Source organism: Orbicella faveolata, unplaced genomic scaffold (assembly GCF_042242905.1).
Source record: "Orbicella faveolata isolate gen_17 unplaced genomic scaffold, um_ofav_v1 contig_34, whole genome shotgun sequence".
NCBI classification, from domain to species: domain Eukaryota; kingdom Metazoa; phylum Cnidaria; class Anthozoa; order Scleractinia; family Merulinidae; genus Orbicella; species Orbicella faveolata.
In genome coordinates, this window is record NW_028301563.1 from 26,154,052 (window position 1) to 26,171,893 (window position 17,842).

The window sequence follows — 17,842 nt, forward strand, 5'->3', positions numbered from 1 at the left end:
AGGAGATTTTGGCCTTTTATGTTGCGTTCGAGAACCGGGCGCAAAATTCATAATGTTACAGTTGGAAAGGCAGTATTTCATGCCTTTTCGAATCCAGAAGTGAAAATGCAATTTGATGTAGCAAAATATGGTTCTAAAGGATTCAGCCCAGGTACCTAAGCAGGAAATTCAACCCTCCTCTCGGTCACAAGACCTGGGTGAGGACGATAACGCACTGAAAGATCAAGTGGCAAAGCCACTTTTTCCAGGAAGCAACCAACTGAAACACATTATCTCTGGAGGGATTGCTGGTGCAGTATCCAGAACATGCGTCTCACCGTTAGAAAGAGTGAAAATACTTCTACAGGTTAGCTTGAAAATTCAGTGTCAGGTCGCTACGTTAACGTTAAAATGAGACGGTCTTTTCGATTTATTTCGTAGATTCAAGTCAGGAATCCAAAATTTTCAGGAGTTGGTGCAACTTTGATCAAGATAGGCAAAGAAGAAGGATTAAGAGGTTATTTCAAGGTAGACATTGATTTCGTTTGTTTTTGCTCGTTGGCCTCATGGTACGTAGGTGATCAGAGTCAGGGGCGACAGGAACTGGGGGGAATGGATGCCCATACATGACGGGTCACGATCAAGGGTCACCCCTACAATATTTGCTATCTAACCCTAACCCTAACCTAACCTTTTTCTCTGCCTAACCCTAAGCTAACCCTTTATACTAAACTTAATATACAAAAATACTGAAATGTTGCATAAGTCTTAATCTGCATGCCCTTGGAGTCCTCATCAATCACCAGGAGTGTAAGGGAAGGGGGCGGGGGAGGAGTGGGGGTGCTAAATATCACATTACCGCAAAAGTACAAAAAAAGTCAGAAAACACTGAATGTTACAGCTACTGTAGATCCCATTTTGTGAAAATAAATTTATTTCTAACCTCACCGAAATAATAAAGAATATCAAACCAGTTACAGTTGAAGTAAACTGTTCACAGCAGCCCTCTATTTTCTCATATTTTTATTGAATCGTTGAACATATGGATAGACTCGCAAGAGAACTGAACACTGCGTGAAATGGGAGACTTGACAAGGTAGGAAGAGGAGACCAAGAAGAATATAGGCTGGGGCTGTAGACATCTTTGGAAAAAAGTGAATTCCCTGTTTCTCCAGAAATGCAAAATTCCCATTGGTTGAAAGGCAACTTGTAAAAGTGCCGTCAACTTGACATCGGCCGATCATGATTGTATCCAGGCACGTTTGGCAGCTCACAGCAGTTGTCATCTTTGAAGCAGTGTTAAACTGAAGTAGTGTTCTTGAAACTTGGCACCAGAAATGTACATCACAAAAGAAACCAAATGATACCCATAGTGTCGTTGCCAAGGAAACTCTCTTGGTTCCAATCTCTTTCTGTCAAAAACCAAACATCCTCATTTTCAACCCTTTAAAGTGGGACAGAGGGTCCTGCTTGGAACAGACATTGTCTTAACTCTCATCATTAGATTGGCTGGGGTAGATGGTTCTTGGTTAAGACAAAAACTGGGAATTTCAGTTTTAATTAAGACAGGACCAGCAGCAAAACTGTTGTCATGGCAACAACACATAGGGTGTCATTTTGTTTCTTTTGTGATGAACATTTCTGGTGCCAAGTTTGAAGAACGCTGCTCATAAATATTTCCAGAGATATTTTACCACTTTAGTTTCAAACCTCATACCATCATCACTTTCCTAATTTGCATAATGTCATTATCTCTAAAACAAAAAAAGATATTCCAAAAAGGAAAACACCATTCTTCTGAAAAGACTTTCAAATAAGGGGCAATCATTTTTCATTTCATAGGCACTTTAAACAAGCAATTTACCACTCAAATTTAATCGGTCCAATATATTTAATTAGTCAAGAGGTAGAGCTGTTAACAATAAAAATACTTTTTTTCAAAGATCTCTACAGTGTCTCTTTTCTTCATTTGGCTTGCTTCGCTCACCTTCCTGCCTCCACCCCCACCTGCTTCCCGCTCACTTAGTTAGGCTTGTTCTTTCTCATGGGTTAAAAAATAGAGATGCTATGAACAGTCTTCAGTTGAAGCTGTCTAATAGCTAGGGGCCGCACCAAAAGGACAAAGTTTAGTATCATTATTACAGAGGTGTGTATTTATTTTGAATTTTTACTTTGCACTGTCATGCCATAAAAAATAATAATAATTAAGTACATGTAACCATTCAATATTTAGATAAAGTCAAGAATCTGGGATATACCTGTATATATATACATGATAAATGATTGTTATACAGTCATGTCAAGATTTAGGTCTGACTGTTTTTTGTTTTTTTTTTTGGGAAGGTGAGGGAAATATCACCAGAATTTATAGAGTTTTCTTGTGAGATGCCATGTTGATGTCACTCAGAGCAACATCAACAATCATGATAGTAGTCTTATAGTAATAAAAATCTATCATTGCTTCAGGATTGCTGTAACTAGATTAATAATAAGATTATTATTAGGTGGGTTCATACTAGCTTAGTAAGTAGACCTTAAAGTGCCACTGAAACGAAATTTTCGTACTCTCTTTTATTATCCCAATCTATAGTTTCAAACGTGCTTAAAGTAATGGTGAACTTTATTTCTGCCAAATCCTAACGGAAAGTGCTTTTTTTAGATGTTGAAATCGACTTTTTGGAGCAAAACTGTGTCCGGGCTCTGGAACCGAGTTTAAGGACCTTGTGACGTCACTGGTTGTATTCACGCAAGAAGCGCTATAGATTCTCTCTTGTTTTCACTTGAGTTATTCAAGTTTATTCTTCATATTGTCGATACCTACTAGTTTTCTACCTTATAATTTCTGTCCAGCCTTGACAGGAAATACACATCATAAACGTTGGAGGGCGCCAGAGAGTGTAGATTCACCAGAATAAATGCTACAGATTATAACAGCTCAGTATACTTTTCGAACATCTTGAGTACTCGATTGGAGATTTCGAAGACGAGTGTGGCAACTTTTATATCACGTCCTGAAGCCTAAACACCATATTTCGTTGTCTGTTTTCAGCCTGGTTCTGAAATTTGGATTCTCACGTTTATCTAAGGTCTATTAACAAGGTTCGAATATATCCTCGGCAACTTTACTGCATTAAAAGTCGTAAGCGCATCAGCCATCCGCACAATCACGAAGTTGTTAACGGTCCACAAGCTTTGAGTCGAGTACTTCTTTGCACACTGAGGGCATCTTTTTATGATACTAATAAGTGAGAGTTCTTGTGGTAGACAAAATGTATCTTTGAAAATTGTGATCCGCAGCAGGGTTTGCTTTATCGCCGCATACGTATCAGTGTAAACAAAGTGGGAATTTCGCTTCTCTTTTACACGTATCTCCCAATTGCAATATTTCACGGCCGATGGATTACTTTGAGTTCTTTAGCACATACTTATGTCTATGATCTTCATTTAATGATATCCAAGTTCAAAACAGTTCGTTAAAACATCACTAGTTTACACTCCTTTCGAAGGTTCATTAAACAGAATTTGAACTAATTTGCATATATGACCCTTTCGCCGCCAACATTGCCACGCTTTCTCTCGTTTCCTGAAAACATACCTGTAGGGTCATGGCAGCTTAGTTTACCTTTATAGTTTAAATTCGCTCCCTCATATAAAAGAAGAGGGTTTCTTAAATTGTTGCTGTTGTGATAACTTGTAGGATGTAGCAGATACAACTGGCCTAAAGGTCACTGTGGCACAATCTCGTCCGCCGTGAAACTCACAAAGCGTCCGGTTTCCTCGAAGCGAAGCAACTCGAAAACTCGAAGCGTTGTTGCTGCAATTCATGCAGCAGCAGTCCGGATAATATTTTCAAAAGCCACTTTCTCTTGTTTTCATGTCTTTTCTTTTTTCCTTGATGAGTGTAGATATTGTTTAATTGAGTGCTGGCATTTCACCAAGAGTCCCGATCATTTTGCGATCTAAGAACTCCCACTCGTTTGCTTGCTTACATAAAACATCCTGCAAATATCCAATTAAATAGACTGGAAAGCCCCAGGATCGACTCTCGATCTCTTCATGTCTAAGGCTACTGTGATTATCTGCTTTACAGTTCTGAGATGTCCTTAAGATGTTTTTTGGGGGGCTTCGAACAGTAATCTCTTCTCCCATAATCACTCTAAATTTTCAGCGCAGCATGAGAGTAATACAACCAGTGACGTCACTAGGCTGTTTTGGCCGCGCCAAAATGGCCGCCAATTTTGGGCTTAACCAGCCAACTTCGAACGGCTGAAAAAGCAGTTTTCGCTTACCGCATGCAAAAAAAAGTTTGCAGTGTTTCCAAGTAAGGTTGAAACTTTATTACTAAGCAAAAATCTCACATACAAAAATTTCGTTTCAGTGGCACTTTAAGTACACAAAGACCTCAAGTATACTTGAGATCACATATGTTCACTTACCTTGATAAGCGTTCATATTTAAAATCCTAAGTATACTTCAAGTGACAGAGCCGTCAATCAAATTACTCGCCAAGTATATTAAGCATATGCGTGAGTGCGGCAAAGATTTAAACATCTATTTTACATCATGCGACCTCAAAAGCTCAAAATTGCTTTTATTATTTGGCTTTTATTTCCCTTGCTGCAATGACAGTGGGCTATGCTGCTTCACCAAGCTTATCACTTTCTCGTTGTTGAGGAAGAATTTAGAATGCGACAAAGAAACCAACGCCGGATTATGTTGATGCTTTTCCGCCAAATGAGTCAAAATGCGCCACGAAGAAGAAGAGCTTGGGTTTGGCCACGTCCACAAAACTGGTTCCGTAGTTTGTTGGCAAATCCAGCACTAAATTTTCTTTGGAAAGAACATTTTAGAGTGACACGCGAAACCTTCGATTACTTATGTGACCTTGTGAGGGTGAACTTACAAAAGCAACACACGAGGTTCCGAGATCCGGTCAGCGTGGAGGAAAGAGTTGGTCTTTCACTCTGGCGACTGGCAACAGGCAACAGCTACAGAAGTTGTGGTTTACAATTTGGCCTTGGAAAGTCAACAACGAAAATTATTTGTAGCGAGTTCGAACAAGCCATTTTTAATTTGAAAAACTGCTTTATAAAATTTCCTTTGACAACTCAGGAAATCCGGAACAAAATGGACGAGTTTGAGGAATCTTATGGAATACCCCAAATAATGGGAGCAATCGACGGGTGTCATATAGAAATAAATGCGCCACCAGACAATCATGAAGATTATTTTAATCGCAAGCAACACTACAGTGTGAATCTGCAAGGCATAGTCGATGCAAACTTAAAATTTATCCATGCTACAGTAGGGTATCCTGGCAGTATACATGATGCACAGGTTCTAATTAGGCTAAGCGGTCTTTATGATATAGCACAAAATGAGCAGATTCTTAGCGGTCCAACATGCAATATAAATGGAATAGAAACCAGGCCGCTTCTAGCTGGCGATAGTGCCTATCCACTCACAAGCTGGCTAGTGAAGCCGTACCCAGAGAGAGGACGTCTCACTCCTGGGAAGAGAAAGTTTAACTTAAAGTTAAGCGCATTGCGCTGTGTTGTAGAACGAGCATTTGGTATGTTAAAAGGCTGTTGGAGAATTGCGTTGAAAAAGGTTGAACAAAAAACAAGCACTTTGAAAAAAACCGTGATTGCAGCATGCGTTTTGCACAACATTTGTATTGAAAGGGGTGACCTATATGACACCGACAACAGCGATTCAGATGATAGTTCTGACGACGACACTGATGGAAGAATTGGCATTGAAACTGGCAACGACATTCGAGAAGCGCTAAAAGACTATGTACGCGATAATTTGTAAATAAACTTGTCAGATTAAAGCGTTAAAAATTGCTATTGGATTTAGTCTTAGCATGCTCCTTGGCAACAACAGAACAATAAAAATTAGATAATTAAAACTACTTCGATGCTAAATCCTTAAATATGTCTTTGAAGCCAGCAAGTATCGCGTTCGTTTGCTCCATTTGCCTGTTTTGGGATTCTTGGAACATTTCTGCAGAACGTTCAAATTGAGCATTGTCCTGTTCCATACTACGCTCCCACATCTCTACAAAGGTAGTCTGCCAATCGGTTGTCTTATTTTCTGCGGGGACATCTCGCCGCCTTCGTTTTCCCTTACACCCAGACTTTTCCTGCGTTTCTGCCTTTCTTTTCTCGCTGCTCCTTTGAACACTAATTTCTTCAGAAGTTTCCTCAGCATCATCAAATGAAAGGTTTTCGTTCTCAACTACTGATGCGTTGTCATCATCCTCGGCACTGAAGGTAGAGCTGCCCTCGATTGCCATTTTCGAAGGATCGATGCTGTCGCGATGTCCCATCACTTCTTCAAAACTGTCATAATACGGGAAGCCGTCTTTGATTTTCTTAATTCCAGCTTCTCCAGTTGAATGAGATCACTGTTTTAGCGGCTTATATTCATACTCTAAATTTTGTTGGCGCTTCTTGACCTGCTGAAGGGTTCTTTGGCTTTCTGGATGACTTTCTTTGTACGAAGAATAGATCTTGTTCCAGATTTTGATTTTCTCTCGTTGAGAAGCTCCTCGCAGCTTACTGTATCTCAATCCCCAAGCTTCTAAAAGATCTTTGGTTTCTCCTTCGGTCCAGTCAGCGGACTTAACATGAGCTTTTTTCCCTTTTTTATTTCCCACGGCTAGCACATCGGAATCACTCACGGCTGGAGACTGAGGAGACGGCATGCTCGTTGCAAGTGGAATCGGTGATTGCATGTGCTGTGGTACCATGTTAGCAAACTGATTTGTATCGAGTGCAGGCTGTCAACCTCCTGGTTGGCTCAATTGCGGCTCAGATGGACGATAAAACGAGGCGCTCATTGGAGGAAATGGCCAATATTGACCGCCATTCATATGCTGCCCTGGATTTGCTACTCTCGCAAACCGTCTATTCAAGTTATCACTAAAGGAAAAAAAATCACCATTGTGAGCATGTGAATTTTCGATATGATTGAACCGGGGTGCAAATAACTTACATGACTCCATGGTCTAAGTAGTCATCATCGCGGTCCAACGCACGCAAGTTGGGTCGAAAGTGACTGAAGCCGGAGTTGTCCATTTCCTTTGTTTTTTCGTGTCCTTGAAAGCTGAAGGCGTCAAGCAAGCAAGCAGATCGAAATGATGTGCGTGTTGTACAAGTCTTGCATGTACTGATATGCCATCGAAAAATACATTTGATTGACATTCAATTTCCTGAAATTGTTTTGATAGTGCGTAAGTGCGCCAGTAAGGATGGTTGAAAAATACTTGAAAGTGCACCTTGGCTCTTTTGAAAAAGATGCGTTGCCACGACTACAAAGTAGGCTACTTACGTTGAAATTGGACCCGTTCACATCTGAAGTAAGATTCAAGTATACTAAAGGTCTACTTACTAAGCTAGTATGAACCCACCTATTGATCCTTATTTCATATTTTGTTTAATGCAAAGACTGTTCCAATAGCAAAACTTAAAAGATAAGACTCTTTTGACCTACTGTAGATGACGGCTTCATCAGGCTGCTATTTTAATGCCACACCATGCGAAAGCAAGCTTAGAAATTTAAACATGATCTACTACAAAACAAAGAACCCTGTTGAGTTAAAACTTGTAAGATGTGATGTTCTTAGAAGCTCTCTTATCATGAAACTAAATATTCTGAGTTTAAAGTGCACCCATAACCCCCAATTCTTTTTTCGCTAAAACCAATCTACTTCAAAATATGTCTGCGAAAAAAAATATTAGATTCAGTTAAATCTTCGATTTTCTTTGCCCCGACGAGATCTGGAAAATAGCACCAAAACGCCGTCATTTTGTTTGCGCGACCAAGTTTGAGGAGAATGGGTCCAGCGGCTATTGTGATGTCTACCCAGGAAGGTTTAATATCTCACGTCCTCTCATTTCCTTCAGGAGGGTGCAATTCACATTAAAATAGTGCACAGAAACGCCTTCCAGAAGTACTATCAGCTCTTGCAGCAATTTCCCAGATTTAAAGAAAGATATACTGTACAATTTACAGGCAATGATCGGTCAATGGTACAATAAAGACATAAACGGTGGTTGATTTTGTCGAACCAAAACAAGCGAAGTGAGTCTGTGAGAACCATTGAAGAGCTCTCACTGGAATTTGTTCTGCAGACTCTCAAATGCTATTTTCAAAATTTTCTGCTTAAAGGCAACCAAAAATTTGTAGAAATACTACTGACAACCTATATCTTCCAATCCTGCAGTATTTATAACATAGCCGGTAAAGTTACATGTATGACCAACATATACTGATATGTAAAATTAATAGGTTGCAGCTGTACACTGCCAACCAACACTTATTTCTCTTTCAATTTAGATAATACTGTAGTCGAAGATTAATCCTTTAGAATTACGTGATAACAAAATTGTTAGACTCACAGAGTTTTTCGAAGGTTTGGAAATCAGCAGTGCGACAAACATCCTGTGCAATACTGTATAGTGTCGAAAATGTGGCTGCATAACATTATATTATCTGCAGACCGCTTAGGGAACACATCCTTTTTGCTTATCTGATGAATTTCACGGCACACTTTGAGAAAAATGTACATTTGTTATTTGGAGTTATGACTTAAAATGTGTGACAATGTGAAATTGGTAATTGTATGAAATGTTTCCTTGGTTCTGGCTTCAAGATACAGGTCCAAATATTTCTATGATTTTCAATCGATCAAAGCCAGTGTTTTGGTTGAGCTCTCTATAATCACAGTCAAAGTATGGGCCAGGCCAATTCTTAAATAGAACTGAGTCAAAACAAGCTTTATACCCACCGAGTTGACAGACTAAATGTTAAATAGAAGCTCGGTTTTGCAAAAGGATCAACTTTTAGAACAAAGAGCCCCTCAAAGAAGACGCGACAAGAGTACCTACATGCGGAGGTCATTAAGTCTTGAAAACTGCAACACTTAAGTTGCTCTTATAAACATAAAGCATTCCAGAAAGTAAAACACAAACTGGATTTAATAGAACAAACATACCTTGACAAACTACATTCTCACTGTTTAGGACAAAATAATGTAAATGGGCCATGAGCACCGTGCATGGGAATATTGTGGTTATGTGCTGAAATTACACAGTTGTCGAACGTGCTTGATCAAAGTGTATTTTGGAGTCTTCCGAATCGAAACTTAACTCTGACTCCAGTGACGAAAAAGAAAAAAAACTTGGACATTTCAGTCCCAAAAATAAATTTGGAACAACTAGTTTTGTTTTCCATTTTCTCGAGAAAATACAGAGAGCTGACTGAGGTGCTACTGTGTTTGGTTCCTGAGTAGACGTCATCAGCAACTGCTGCCTCAGACTCCGTAAACGTGGTCGCACAACAATTCAAGCGTGACTCTGAAAGGGTATAGAAAGTCGAGGATTCAAGCAAATTCAAAAATTTTTTCACCCAAATGCTTCGAATAACAAGTGGATTCGTTTTAGCGCAAAAAAAATTTTGGGAGTTAGGTGAACTAACATTTAATAGTATTTAAACATCACAAATTCTCCTGCTGCATCACGCTATCTTCAGTCTACCAATGTCTGCCTTTAGCATCCAGGTGCATGTACTCTGTGTCAGTCCTTGCCAGCTTGAGCAATGTCTAGATATATATTAAAAATGTGGTTTTATTCAAAAATGTCATTACAATAATTTTATTGAGACTTTACTCTACAGAGATCCATGTAGACTAGATACATGTCTGCAGGGGTTTCTTTAAGGGCTGGGCACTGGGCAAACTGACTGTCTGTGAAGATGATTTTGCTTGCCTGGTTTGACCATCTAGAAGAAAGTTTTTCAGTAAAGTCTAACAGTGAATTTAGTTCAAAAAGTTCTGGCTGCCTGTCCTGCTGAAAATGTTAATGTAACCCTTGTGTCTGGCTGGTTGTTGTTCAGTTTTGAATATTTTCACGTGCAAGTAACATCATAACAATTATTTAGAAGTTATCTTCTAAGGAAAGCTACATGCTTTATCAGTAAATGGAATTTGTCAGGTCGAAGATCGAGCATGTGAAGAGAAAAAATAGTACATTTTTACAATTGTTGATAACTCAGACGTAGTCTTCAATGAATTTATACACATGTGTATGTAAATTTATATTTCAATCAATCTCTTTTCCTGTAGGGGAATGGTACAAACGTACTGAGAATAATTCCGTACTCTGCAGTACAGTTTGCTGCTTATGAAGAGTTCAAGAAGGTATGAAATTCTCTTTGTCTATCAATTCTTTCTTGGGTGGAGTGCTCCCTTTTATTTCTAATCAGGAGTGACGCCGAAAAATTGTGCCAAAATTTTAGTTACATAATATGTTTGATTTCTACCAAATTTTAAGGAGAAGCGTTACTACTGTTTTAGCCAATCACCTGCTGAGTTTTAGACAGGAACTGGTGACATATTCAGGAAAATTTGACTGTACTTTTCAAAAAGCATCTGCTGCAAAGAAAATGTATCCTATTTACACTAACTTGATTGAGCCAAATCGTTTTGCGATTACCAACCAAAAAAATGTATCACGAAGGGAAGTCTAGCAACAAAGAGAGTGTACTTGACAGAGAACTTGAAAATGAAAGCATCATCAGTGGAAGTCAGAGGTGAGTTTTACTAAATGATCCAGCTCAAAGGTTAATACACAAGTGAACTTATTTGTACATCTGGCTTTATTTAATTAGTTCTCTTATTTTTAGCTCCTAAAGATCTCAGAAGATCTTCAGACTCAGACTCCAGTGAGAAGGCTTGTGGCTGGAGGATTAGCTGGAACAACATCTGTCATTGCTACATATCCACTTGATCTTGTGAGGTAAGTTAAATATCATAATGAAGTGAAGTGCTCATTACAGCACAATTACTTGTCGACCGTTTCCCTTGTTCCCTTTGTGGTATGGCAACTAAATTGGGTCAATGGCCTCTGTGGTGTTGTCGATGGACCAATTTCGATAAATTAAAATTCAAAATGCAATAGACCTCAGCACGATGCTCTAGGGAATAAACACGTCTGCAGGTATTCCTCAGCGCCTCGCGCTTAGGTTTATTGTTTTAGGCTGAATTTTAATATATCGAAATTGGTCAATTTTTTTGTCAATGAAACCTTAAATTAAGCAAACTCATAATAAGTTGGAAAGTTTATTACCTACAGACTGAGTATTTTTAGTTTAGGAATTCTTTATTAATAAATATGCCAAAAGAAACATGCTCAGTATCGTATGTCTGGACTTACAATTTCATGTACAACTAACTGCTATAAAAAAACTAATTAGTAACAAACTATTTACAAATGTATTGATATTAATGAAGCCACACTGGAGTTTGGTAAATTGCAGGTTAGGGGTTAAGTGATTTTTTTTTTTTTTTTTTTTCATCGTAGTGGTGGTCCATCAGGGATATAAGTTATAACTTGGTTCCACAATGACTTAGAGAATTATATTATTTTCAAATTTAATTCGCCAGTGTGCCAGATAGCTTGGGACTAGTGGATTTTGCAGTGTAGTGGATTCTGTATGTAAATGTTACTTGCCAGTGGGCAAGTGTCTAGATTTTGGGAGAAAATGTCTTATTAGAATGAAATAATCAATCATCCTACTGAGAAATGTTGAGGGAATACTGAGAATGATTGCATATTTACTTTCACTGATTGATAATTTTGTAGGACAAGATTAGCAGCCCAAGGTAATGGGGCAGAAAGAAGATACAGGTTTGATCACAAATATGTACTTTGAAGTTTGAATTTGAAATTAACGGATTTTACAAACACCTTAAGTTATAACAAATTATTTATCCAACAGACTGATGTGATATTAGAAGATCCCAATTTATATTTAATTAAAAGTTTGGGCCCAGAGTGACCAAAGTGCAGTACATATCCTTTAGTCAGTGAACTTAGAATCAAAATGAATTATGAAACAGTCTTGTGGCAATTCCTGGACAACTCATCACTGTTTTAACTGTTTTAATTATTATTAAGATATCAAATTGTTAATTATTGCCAGTAGGTAAAGGTAAAGCTAAGTGGCCCATCAGGCTGGAGCTTATCCCAGTGGCTGTAAGATGTAGCAGCTAGCAGTATTTCTACTCCCCCCTGGATAGAATGCCAGTCCATCGCAGGGTTACCTCTAGCATTAAGTTCACTGGTGCCCATATATACACCTGAGTGGAGAGAGGCACTGTGGGAGTGCAGTGTCTTGCTCAAGAACACAACACAGTGTCCCTGGCCAGAGCTCAAACCTGCACTGCTCATTCAGGAGACACTTTTTTCTTGAGCTTTACATAGGCCTTCTGGTCATAAGATGCTAGAGTTGACACAAATGATTAATAGATAAATAATATAAAATAGTTATAAATATGTAACATTGTCTGATTTCACAGAAATATTTCCCATGCTTTCCAAACAATTTTGAAAGATGAAGGAGGGCTTTTCAGTGGTTGTCTTTACAAAGGACTGCCGCCCACTGTAATGGTATGTTTAACAACAGCTGTTGAACCCTTATTAAGCTGTCCTTGGCAAAGTGTGAGGTTGCTGCTTAAAAGGGGTTGGTCTCTTTAGAGGGGTTCATCTGGTATTGCCACGAGACTTAATAACAATGTCAATTTATTCAAATACAGACGTGCTTGAAGGCTTGTGGTTGTTGCACATAATAAAGTCTAATGGACATGGAATCACGTCAAAACAATCATGATAATAAAAATTTGTGTTCGAAAGTTTTCGTCAGTTGTCAATTTCTATTTCAGACTCGTCACCTTTTCCAAAACAAAGACAAACTACCTGTATTATAGTTTGGGTGCCTCTTTATAGGGGTAAGGAGAAAAAAACTCATTGGGATGACCAAAAGGTGGCCAGTTAGTAGGGGTTTATTTGCAGTATTTTAATCTCAGTACTGACGGATAACCGGCCACTTAAAGATATTAAGGGGTGGCCACCAAAATGACAGAGTTACATCCAGTAAACCTACATTTTTTCCCAAATAGTGAACCAAAACCTCATCCTCCTACCAAAGACACTTTTTTAAGAGTGTCCACTTCCCTCAAGTGACTGAAAGACCAACAAAGCGAGAATACAAGAATACAAAAACGTTTTTTTAACGTTACTTTAGATTCCCTCAAAAGGAGAGAAGGAGAACTTCTCTGCTCTTGACTGAGTAAAACATAAGTTCAAAGGAAGTGCTTTCGAAAGCCATTTATATCTGACATCAAAATGAACGCAGTTCTTTGCATGAAACAACAAAAATGAACACCATTACTAATAAATACTTGTGTCGTAAGACACCAGACTGTAGTTATACTGTAGAATTCAAGTGTGCAATTCTGATCGGGGACAAAAAAGAGAAAAAACGTGGAAGGAGAGCAAGGAGAGCAAGTTGTTTATTTTAGAATAGTAAGCTTTAAAGCTACAAATAAAACAGCACTCACAGCATTATGATCAGAAATACTGCCTTTTTTTAGGGAATTGCCCCATACATTGGCTTGAATTTTGCAGTGTATGAAACATTGAAAGGTATTGTATGCGTATTTCGTAATTTTTTAAGGTCTCCAGGAATGTATGTGTTGTAACTGCGTTTGTCACTGAAATCGAAACAACTGCCATTGATGCCGCCAAAAGTGGCTGTTCACAAAAATAAGACAAAAGTGTGATATTACAGACTTTTACTCTAGCTTACTCATTTGTGTTGCATAATTTTATGTTTTGCCTGAAAACAAACTAAGGTATCATGTTTCAAATGTTTGCAAGAAAATTTAGAAAAGTGTAACTATCAAGTTTGGTGTGTCAATGTCTTGATGCAAAGAAATGGCACAGATAAGGTAAAACATGCTAGGTAACTGACAACTCCTTTGACTGGTTCATCACACTCTGCAATAATTTCCTTTCAGTCTCTGATTAATGTGTATTTTTGCTCAGATTTTGTCCTCGGGCATTTCATTGTGAGGGCTCGGGAAGCTGAGTTAAAGAGGATGGATAAGGATAAGGAGCTACCGGTTGTTGTCCGTCTTTTCTGTGGAGGATTGGCTGGTGGTATTTCTCAAACTGGTAAGTCAGGTTTTCCTCAAACTGGTTATTCAAGTATTTGTCAGACTGCTAAGTGGAGTCTGTTTTTTTTTTAACTGGTAAGTAAGTTAACTCACTAACTAGTATGTCGGGTTCTCCTCAAACTGGTAATTTGGATTTTTTTTGTTTGGATTCGGTTAGTCAGGTATTTCTCAGACTGGTAGGTCGAGTACTTCTCAAGCTAGTAAGTCAGCTGAAAAGCTGAGAAGTCGAGGGTTTTCGAACTAGATAGTAAACTGGTAAATCAGGTATTTCTCGTTAGATGAATGTTTGAAGTCAATAAGAAGAATTTTCTGCGTAAATGGACTTTTCTAAATATCCTAAGCATCGAAATTTTTTGAAACTCCGAAAAACACTCGTACCCACTGAAAAACGCTGGTACAACCTAATAGATTTGACTGAGCAGTGAAACCTTTGACCCATTGTTAGGGGGTCACTTTGTATTACCGGACCCTTGGTTGTGGTTTCAATCGCACACCAACACCACATTTTTAAGCTCCCATAAGCAGCCTCTGTGGACGCGTTTTTCTGGTCCCGAGGGTGTCCGCTAGGGAGATCTACTGGACTGTTGTAGGTCAGTCTTATAGACCATTAGTGGACTCGAACTAGCTTGCAAGTGAGGCTAATGCGGGGAGTCTTTTCAAATGCAAATGACATTGATCTCCTTTCAATGATATTACCCCGTATGAGCCTCCATTGCAAGCTAGTTCCAGTCCAATACCGAGCGTGAATACGAGTATGGTCTGTTCAGCACGGCTGCGATTTGTTTTGCTTTTCAGTAACCTATCCATTAGACGTGGTTCGGCGACGCATGCAGATGAAGGGCATCAGTGGAGATTTGTTTGCATATACATCCACCAGACATGCATTCTCTATGATTGTGCAAGTAGAAGGCATCAAGGGGTTATATAAAGGAATGTGGCCAAATTTGCTCAAGGTAACCACAACAGCGTAATCAATATTCTAATGGTGAAAAATTCATCACGGTGCTTTACGGGCAAGGTAGTTAAGCAACACAGGAGTAAGCAACACGCGCAGACGCAGTAAGGTGTTGATAATACTTACGTTTCAGAAAAATTAGAAAGATTTCCTAACAAAAGGCGCTACCTAGCAACAGCTTACTTCGCCTGCATATGTTTCTTATGTTCTCCCGATCCAGAAAACTAGCCTTTGTATGTGATCAGTAACATGTTATCACAATAAGTGAATAAAGATGGTTAATTTTAAGTTCGGTAATGAAATGTGAAAAGTGAACTGATCAACATGACACAAGCGTAAGACAAGGAAACACTGTGAGTCCCCGACAGGAATCGAACCCAAACCCTCCCGAAAACCGGGCGGGCGCTCTATCCATTTGGCAATCCACTGAGCTACGAGAACTGATGGAGAGCAAGGTCATTTAACTGAGTTCATACATCACAAGTTTATATCACAAATTTCGGGATACGAAAATGACCGTCATATTCCGTCGCAATTCACTTTGAATGCAAGCTTACTCGAGACTGTACTGGGAGAGTATTAGCCCTCGGTCTGTTTTGTACGGACCAAGCAGGCGTAGACCGGTATTTTTCAAGTACGGCCACAACGCTTGGTTGATAAGGTATATTTACGTCATGTTACCTAAGCCAGAGTCATACCGCACTATCACCCATGAATCATCGGCTTTCTGCATTCCTTGGGATTGTAACTCACTTTACCTAAACATACATGTCAAAAACGTTTTAGTTTATATTTAGGAGGAACGTTATGCCTCGGAAATTTAAGTTACATACAAATTGCGCTTGAAGCATATACTGATAACAACGATGTGAAGCAGAATACGGTCATGAAATGAATTTCACATCTCTCTGAACCTACTCTTATTAACGACATGAATACAAAACAAGCTCTGGAAATGAAGACTTATAATTCGAAGAAGTTTTTTTTAGGGGCTTATTTCGGAAGGGCGAGGGGGCTCACGTTTTCGGGAGAAGGGAACATGATCGGAATTATCGGTTTGTTGCTGTTCTAATATGTTTACAAGATATTATTAAAGTTGGTTTGTTCCTCCTGCAGGTCGCGCCCCTTGTTGGAATCCAGTTTGTAACTTATGAGATCACTAAAGCCTTCTTGTATGGCCAAGGACTTCAACTGCCTTGGAGATGATGGCAGCTTTATCGAGGCTCATAGGTGGACATCAGTGTGGCACATTCCCTGTGAATACAGTGGCCACTCATCACCCCCCTACCCTCCCCTCAGAAACCCCATGCAAGCTACACCCCCCCCCCCGAAACTCCATACCAGCCTGGAGCGATGACAGACGGCTGTGTGTGGATGCTATTATAGTAAATTTAATACAAAAACTGAGTTTGACCTCAGCTTCAAGAATTTGCCGACTGAAACAAATCAGTTTATATTTCCTAATTCCAATTGCTTATTAATGGTTAAACGATTAAATAAAACGGAGTACATTATTTAAACCGTGTACAGGACGGAAGGAGTTGGAGAACAAGTCACAATTCTCTGTAGAAAAAAAACCTTCACTCCATGTTGTTATCGTTAGCAGCTAGTTCCTTTCAAACACTTACAATTTCTCTATACCTCTATGCCAATGCAGTTGAACTGTTTTATTTATATATATCGAATGACGTAAACCAGTGTTTTCCGCAAGCTTTCTTCCATTTATATCGAATTGATAGCACTTTTTCTAAAACACTTTTATCCAAAATTCATACAGTGAATGATAAATAACGTTTGCTCTCTTAATGAATAATCGTGTGTTGTGTTGTTTAATAAATAAAAGAGGGGAAAAAACAGAACAATAATATCATGATATGTGGAACATGGCGGTGACATAATGTGTTAGAGTAAAAACCCGCGTGTGAGAACGTACATTTTTTGACGTCTGGCAAAATAAGTTGTATTTTGGGGCACTTATTGGCAATTGAAGCTAAGTAGGTTCTTTTTAGGTTCTCAATTTCTACGAAGGAGATAGAGTGGTTGATTACAAGAAAAATAAATAAACCTGGGTTTGGTCAGTATTTATTCACAACTGTATTATGCGAAGCCTGACACAACTGATTTCAGAATGTATATTAGCCTGCGTAGCAGTCTTTTCCGTTTCCTTTCAAGCAAGCGGGAGTCGCGCGAGGGCGCGGGGACAGAGGTAACAAAAAAATGAACTAACTTTGCTCTCGCCCCATCCGTTCGCGCGACTTCCCCTTGGCTCTCGCTTTCTCCCACTTAGAGGAAACGGAAAAGACTGCTACGCAGGCTAAATGTAGTGTTGCCTCTATAACGACAGTTCATAATTTAACTGCAACCCGCATATTAGAACCTGCTTGATCTGGCTTGGTTAAACAAGTTCTTATATTTTTGGGTTCTAAAATAGAAAATGTCTGCCAGCAGGTTCTTAAACCACTAGGTTCTTACATGCGGGTTTTTTACTGTATCGGCTACAGTCAACTCTCGTTATAGCGGACACACTCGTAGACTGCGTGCAGTCTCTCGCTTTCCTGGAAAATCCATGAGGAACAACGCAAAACAAGTAAGCGTGCGAGCGTGACTGTGAGCGTGACGTGCGAGTAGTAGCGATTAGTAGCGCGGGCGTCGGGCTCACAGTCACGCTCGCACGCTTAATTGTTTTGCGTTCTTCCCCATGGATTTTCGAAGAAAAGAGAGACTCTTCGCAGTCTAACACCCTCGGGATCGTCATGTAGTGTCCGTAATAGCAAGACGACCTTTATTTTTGTTGTGAAGTGTGACATAGTTCCTTTTAATTTGTTGTATTCATTTACTTTGACACATTCATACAATATGGGTCTAAATAGTGTACGAAATAG

General features: G+C 39.1%; 2 protein-coding genes and 1 pseudogene across 2 annotated transcripts; 2 read left to right on the forward strand and 1 right to left on the reverse strand.

Annotated features, from left to right (window-relative positions):
* Position 1: 1 nt before the first annotated feature.
* LOC110055375 (uncharacterized) lies at positions 2–17,041 on the forward strand. The gene is made up of 10 exons (XM_089271083.1): positions 2–346; positions 421–507; positions 10,112–10,186; positions 10,672–10,784; positions 11,631–11,675; positions 12,347–12,437; positions 13,421–13,472; positions 13,875–14,003; positions 14,801–14,958; positions 16,077–17,041. The coding sequence occupies exons 1-10, from the start codon at positions 128–130 to the stop codon at positions 16,164–16,166; spliced, it is 1,059 nt and encodes a 352-aa protein (XP_089127209.1). The 5' UTR covers positions 2–127; the 3' UTR covers positions 16,167–17,041.
* Positions 4,410–5,841, forward strand: LOC149105475 (uncharacterized). The gene has a single exon (XM_089271082.1). The coding sequence runs from the start codon at positions 4,615–4,617 to the stop codon at positions 5,794–5,796; it is 1,182 nt and encodes a 393-aa protein (XP_089127208.1). The 5' UTR covers positions 4,410–4,614; the 3' UTR covers positions 5,797–5,841.
* On the reverse strand, positions 5,894–7,007 carry LOC149105476 (uncharacterized; annotated as a pseudogene).
* Positions 17,042–17,842: the final 801 nt, after the last annotated feature.